This window comes from Egretta garzetta, unplaced genomic scaffold, assembly GCF_000687185.1.
Source record: "Egretta garzetta isolate BGI_Z169 unplaced genomic scaffold, ASM68718v1 scaffold84, whole genome shotgun sequence".
In the NCBI taxonomy this organism is placed as follows: Eukaryota; Metazoa; Chordata; class Aves; order Pelecaniformes; family Ardeidae; genus Egretta; species Egretta garzetta.
Genome location: NW_009259526.1, coordinates 77702 through 84245, shown reverse-complemented (window position 1 = coordinate 84245; position 6544 = coordinate 77702). Strand labels below are relative to the sequence as shown.

Sequence of the window (6544 nt, the reverse complement as noted above, 5' to 3'; positions counted from 1 at the left end):
TTTTTTTTTTTTTTTTTTTTTCAGATGATTGAATCAGAGCTCAGCCTTTGTGGACCAAGAGCAAAAGCCTTGTATTTGTGAAGTGGCCAGATGTGGCGGGGAAGGTGTTGATGGCTTCTCCTAGATACTGAAGCATGATTTGAAGAGACCGGTTTTGTTTATTTTCCTGGAAATACTTCTTTACGGAGCAGCTCCTAAGTAGCTGTGCCAGCCTGTCCTAACAGAGTTCAGTGTGTTTTGGAAGGAGATGATACGGGGAGCAGTCGGGCTGCAGGAACACGACTTGAGGACTTTGACATAACCTGCGTTGTCTTTCCCAATGCATGTGAATGAGGCGCTTCTAGTGCAGCTGAACTTCTCAAACTGGGCTTTTGGAAGCTGTCATTGAGCTGGAGCAATCTGCTTTCCACTGCCACTTGTTCTATAAAGGCTGAAGCCGATAACTTAGCCCTTTACAACCTGGTTTTTGTAAGAAAGGGTTGGGTGGCCGCTAGAGGACACCCTGCTCAAAACCATGAGTTGGGTCTGCAGGGGAGCGGGGAGTTCAGGGAACTTTCTTGCATTTCAGAGGGGTGTCAGGGCAGACAAACAACAGATTGCCCGAGGACTGGGGGCAGAAAACCCGCGGTGTAATGCCCTTTTACAGCTGGGAACCAACACAGCTTTTGCCATCTGTGATGTGAGATTTGTAAGCGAAACCCCCAAACCTAACACTCTCTCCCCAAATCCTCAAGTGAGGAAGAATCTGAAGGGAGAAGAGAACCAGGGAGGTTTAAATGTCACTTTTAAGTATGGTTTTGTACTTCTTTTGTTTTAATGGCGTTGTAGTTTAGGGTAGCAAGCAGACATGCAGGCTGATGGGAAGCTTCTGTTTGATCTCCCAGGTAATGTGGAGCGGTGCCACGTTTGGAATTCCTCGGGTACCTTTATATCCTACTGAGTGCTATTGCCCCACGCTCATGCTAAACCTGCACGTTTAGGATCTTTTGTAGTAATAACTTAGAACCTACGGACAAGCTCTTTTCACTCTTAAGCTTCCCTAGAACAGTGCAAGGTGATTAATTCAGCTGGAAACAAATCCTCCCTTTTGCATCTCAGTTTTATCATCCAGTGGGATAAACAAGCTGAGGTCTGCGTTTCCTACAGTTCAAACTCAGCTGATTTCATTGTTTCTTCCCTCTTCACCCCTCGATTGCCTTTAATTTCTCTAAAATCCTGACTTTTTTTTCCAAATGACATCCTGTAGCAAGGCAATTATATTGGCGGAAAGGTCTTTGAAATTAATTGGCTCTTACCCTGCGTAAGAAACTACAGAATGCACACAATCAGGTTTTCTTGTCTTTATTTGCAGGTTATTTATCTCTGTTAGTGATCTCCCTTTTAAAATCATATATCTGTAGCGTTCTACCTTCCCAGCGATAGCTGGAGACAAATTTTTGCTGGGTACTACAGCTACACGTAGTGAGAGCGAGCCTCTGTCCTGGAAGTCTCGCCACCCGGTACGTTTGACAGGCTGTTAGATAAGATGCTATCCTTAGTTTGCAGAGAGTGCGCCAAGGCAAAAGTTTGACGTAAAAAAAACCTTGACCCCGGGCCATCTGCATCCTAGCTCAGCCCTGGAAGCGTGGGGTCATTTTTTTTGTTTTGGTCGGTGTCCACAGAGTTGCTCTCTGCCTGCTTTCGAGTAAGTGCCGGGGGGGGAAGGTGAGGAGTTAACTTGCTGTTCTAAATCAGAAACAAGGCAAAAAAATAAATCAAAACGAAGAGTTTATATTTCAGCACCACAATTACAGAGGGGTGGGAACAGTCTGATCTTCAGTGATGTACATAATGGCAGAGAGGGTGGGCGGTTGGACTGTCAAACTGCCTTAATTTAATTGCAAACACATGCTGATGAGTCCCCTCCTCCTGGACCTCAGGGCTGGGAAACTTTTTTTTTTTGGTCAGCTCCCTGCCGTTCAGAATTGAGGCAAATACACTCCAGCACACACCATGCTGATCAAATCTTCAGCTCTTCGAGGCTTTTTGTGTTTTCTCCTCTTGCCTGGTTTCTCCTGCTCCTGTCCTAGTCGCTGCCTGTGCTTCAGGACGACAGTAAGATGCATGCATCTGATGCTGGAAACCATCCCTGATATCCCACCCCAGACAAGCATACTGTGAGTAACCATTTCATTTTACTGCCGCCTTACCTGTTGGTCTTTAGAAAGAAGAAAGGAAAAGCCAAGGTCAAAGGCATGCTTTTTATCCTCCTTCTTCTTCTGCAGACTTCTCTGTATCACAAACTTTCATGCTTTTACAGCGTCAAACAGAAACTGCTGCTTCTAGCATCAGTTATTTGTTACCAGGATAATCAAGGGAACTGAAAACGTTAATAAGAATAATGCCAGGGCTATCTCTGAGAGACAGTTTTGGAAAATCAAAGGTCACAAATATTAAACCGAGCTTGCAGAAAGTTACACAGTTTACATTTGAGGAGACTTTGTATATGGGTGTAGGGGGGAGAGAGGAAATAGAGCAGTTCAGGCTTTTGTCTCTGCTGAAAAAAACCACTCTTGTAATAAACACAACCCCATTTCTTTCCTCAACTTTACATACTGGTTTTCCAGTTTCTATCTGGACCACACAAACCAAACTCAAGGCTTATTTGGAAAACAAAAACTGTGGCAACTCAGATTCCTTGAGAAACACAGTACCTGTTGGCAAGTGAGCTGTGGGCTGAGTCCACTCAAACAGAAAAAGGGGAGGAAAAGGGCATCATTCGAACCGAAAAAGGGGAGGAAAAGGGCACGTGACGCTTGGAGACTCCTAGGCAGCTTGTTCTGATGGATCCAGAAGAGCACTTCCCTGTGATTCTGAAGTAGTTAATCCTAAACTTAAAGGTGGCTTTAAGGTGCAGTGAGAAGATACTTCCCTTTGTGCTACTCTTAGCTAATCCCGTCTTGATTTGGAAGACTTTTTTTTTTTTTTTTTTTTTTTTTAAAAAAGCTTTCCAAGCATTTATCTTTATGCTCCTCTTCCTTAAGCTGCTGCCGACTGTAAAACTTCAACGCTAGTTTGAGAAGCCTTTCCCTGTGCCTGTAACAAACCAGATTTGGTCTCAGCCAGAACATCTATACCAGCGTTTCTGCTGTGACCATCTTGCAGCCTAAGGAAGGTAACCTGGGCAGGATGCTGGCATTTGAAGTGCTGCCATCCAGGTCTGCTCTGGTGGATGGAAGCTGTGGAGGTTCTAGCATTGGTGGCACACATGAAAGTGTCTACACTTGCTACGGCTGCCAAAGCTCCGTGGTTGGGAAAGCTGATTGCAGCTGGGAGTCACCCTGGCAGGGGGCAGGTCAGAGTCTGGACTTGTTCTCCCTCTAGACTAGGGGTGGAGTGGTTATCCTACGGTGTGGGACTGGCCAGTACTGTGGGGCTCATTGCAAGCTCTCTGGGTAGTGGGGATCTGCTCTCCAGCAGCTTGCAGAATCTGATGCTCCACGTTGTCACCAAACTTTTTTTTTCCTCCCCCTTACAGATTTGTCTGCATCTTGAAATTTTAAAATATTTAAAATACCCTTATGCCATTTGATTTTAGCAAAATAGTTTGTCTCTCTCTGTTTAAACGGAGATTTTTATTGGGGGGGAAAAGTTTGTTGGCTAAACTGAGGTATTTCTGAGCTCAGTAAAGCTTCATTTCTGTTCTCTTTCCAAAACGAGACAGCACTTGCTGTCACACTGCATAGCCCGAGTGCGTTTCCCGTAGAGTTTCTTTGAGTGCAGAGGGAAGGAAAGTTTCTGTGGTCACCGACCTTGTCTCAGCCCTGGGATGGTGGGTTTCTATCTGCTCTCTGGCAATGCCACATTTCCTTCTTTCTGTGCTGCAAGGGGCAAAACAAAACTCTGGTCCGTGGCTTGTCCTTGCAGCTTTAATAAAAGTCCCGGTAGTATCTTGCTGTAACGTAGGTGGGATTAAGTGGTCTGGAAAACTCAACCTAGGAAGGTGACCGGGTTTTCCAGCGCAGGGTGCGCAGTCACCCTAGCTCCCTTTCCTCTGCTCTAACTAGTTTGCATGCACACTGCTTGCAAGTGCTCCCTGTTTTGCCCGCTGAACCACTTGGAAAGCTGGTTTATTTAGTTTAACGTGACAGCCAAAGCCTTGAATGGGAAACTGGGGTTTTAAATGTTAATGGTATGGGTGTGAGAGCTAAAAGTGGTAATATTCCAAAATGAGATGATTGTCTTTATAGACCGGTAGTTTTTTAAGGAGATTTATCTGGTTTATTCTCTTTTAATACTGTCTGCATAATTATAAGCAAAACCCATACCGATAAGCAGAGGTCTCCATAAAGACATACGAGCCCGGTAAGTATTCTCTGTCGGCAGATCATGTGCCTCTGCGTGGTGTGTGGCAAGTGAAAATCCTGACTTTCTTGGCTATCTTGAAGATCTAATGTACGTAAATGCATTTGCCAGCCAGCATCCCGTTGTGTCTGTTATAAATAGCATTTAAATAATTAAACTTTTTTTAATTGTGAAAGATCAAAGAATGCTTCTTAACCAGTCCCCTGACTCCTCCAGCTTTTTGGAATGTTAATCGTTCTCCTGGGAGGACCGTTGTATCAGAGTGAACATTCAGAATTATAGCAAGAATGGTCTTGAGCGTGGAGTTATTCTGAGTGGAAAATGTGGGATTGTGATATTTTCCACATTTGCCCTTTGGTGTGAACAGGACCAAGGCTGCGACTGCAGATACAAACACCGGTCCCAGGCTCCAGCTCGCTTCTCTCACAGAGCAGCTGCGGTTTCCAGATGGAGTTTGCTTTGAAGTTGGGAGTTTGGGACTTTCTGACCTCCGTGCCACCCTCTCTCTAACAATCCTTGAAGAGTGGGGAAGTCTTCTAGCCGGCACAGGCTGTGCTTCAACAAGCCCCGTTGGCAGATGGCCCCCTCGGGGCTGTAGCCAGCTGGCGTGACTTAGAGCAGCCCATAGCCTTCTCCGAGCGATGCTGGGATTGGCATGGAACCAGTTCCAGGATTGATGAGCTGTTACTGGCTCCTCTTCGGTCGCCATTTCCCTCCTCCCTTCCCAGTCCCAGCTGGTTGCAGCTGAGGATCTGGCCTGGTCTCTGGTTCCAGCAATAGACTGTTTATCTTTGATAATGAAGTCTGTTCGTTTTATCCTGAGCAGAGAATAGGATGGCAGGAATGGCTACACATGTACAGATAAGTAAGCTGTAAAAATTCATGGTGTATAACTGCAAACATATTTTGGCTGCTGTCTCTTCAACTGGAACATGATTATCCAGATGTGATCTGCTGGTTACCGCTGGGATTCAAGCAGTTCTTTTTGCCAGCAGCCCAAAGAAGGGAACAGCTGTGGAACATACACTCAGAAAATTTCAATAGGTCTTTAACCTTCGAAGTCATTCGTTCTACAGTGTGACATTTAAAACAATAAACTTTGAAACGTGCGGGCATGAGCAGAAGAAATCCATGGAAAGAAGTTCCCCTCTGGCTGGCAGCTAATGGATTGCAATCCAATTATCCGTGGGTTGTTCTCCTTTCTGCATTATGCATAGCAGATAATGAGTACTTCTAGAGAAACATAGCTGAGGGCACAAGCAAAGGCAGCACAGTATCTGGGATCTGAACGCATTGCTGGCATGAACTGGAGGTGACCCAGTTGTTCACGGACCTGGTTGCTAATTGGGCAGTGTAAGCACGGCCAGCTTGACGAGTTTTGTTTCCCTTCGTCATCGTGCTGCTTGTTTGGTGGCCGCTTGGTTCCCTTCTTCCTCCCGCAGGTCCTTGCGCTGCAGTAGGATGGGCTGTAGCACGCTCAGTCTATCTTCAGGAGCAGAGTTTTGAGAAGGAGCTTCAAACATTTGTTGGGGAAAGGTTTACTGAGCAAATGAGTTCTTGGAAATGCTTCTCCCTTTGTGGTCTCTGTCGTGCGCTTTGGGTTGGAGAAGGGATTACTCATTTCCTCTGCCGGTGATAGTCTTGCATGCAGCCATTAAATGCACACCCACGCACTCTGGATGTGCCAGGTGTGATCTCTTTCTGACTTTTGCTGTAGTATTTAATCCTCGTTAAACCTTTTAGATGTGACCCAAGTCTTCTGTATGTTCTGTTTCTAGAAGTCCTTTCATCAGAAGGAAAATGGGGAGGGAAGGTATTTAAAACCTATTTTCCTTCTAGAAATGTTCCAGCATCTTTCAATGAAAGCACCCTAACTCTTGTGATTGTAGCTACCTCGAGCGTTTAGAAATCCTTCACTGAACTTCACAGCGTGTCGGCATCTGGTTCCCGCTTGAGTATTTGCATTTTCATTTACCTCACCGCATCCTTCTCCCCGTAGGTACACCAGGATTTTTTCCTGGGCTCTTTAAGGGGAAGTCAGTATTTTTTGGTGAAAGAATGTGTGTGTATTCTGGGTAAGGACTTAAATGGTCATGCTCTTCAAGAAAAAAACCCGACACCTATGCTACCCAAGACTTGATACTAAAGAAGGCCCCAGCAGTTCATTTAAACCAGCATGGTGCTACTTGGACTCCATGGA

The 6544-nt window shown here is 45.4% G+C and overlaps 1 protein-coding gene across 1 annotated transcript in view; it reads left to right on the top strand.

The window, feature by feature from the left end:
- Window positions 1-1992: 1992 nt before the first annotated feature.
- LOC104125123 (peroxidasin homolog) overlaps window positions 1993-6544 on the top strand; it is a 48882-nt gene continuing 44330 nt past the window's right edge. The window contains exon 1 of the mRNA XM_009637530.2: window positions 1993-2156. Within this exon, the coding sequence (XP_009635825.1) occupies window positions 1993-2156 (164 nt within the window). The remainder of the gene's footprint in view (window positions 2157-6544) is intronic.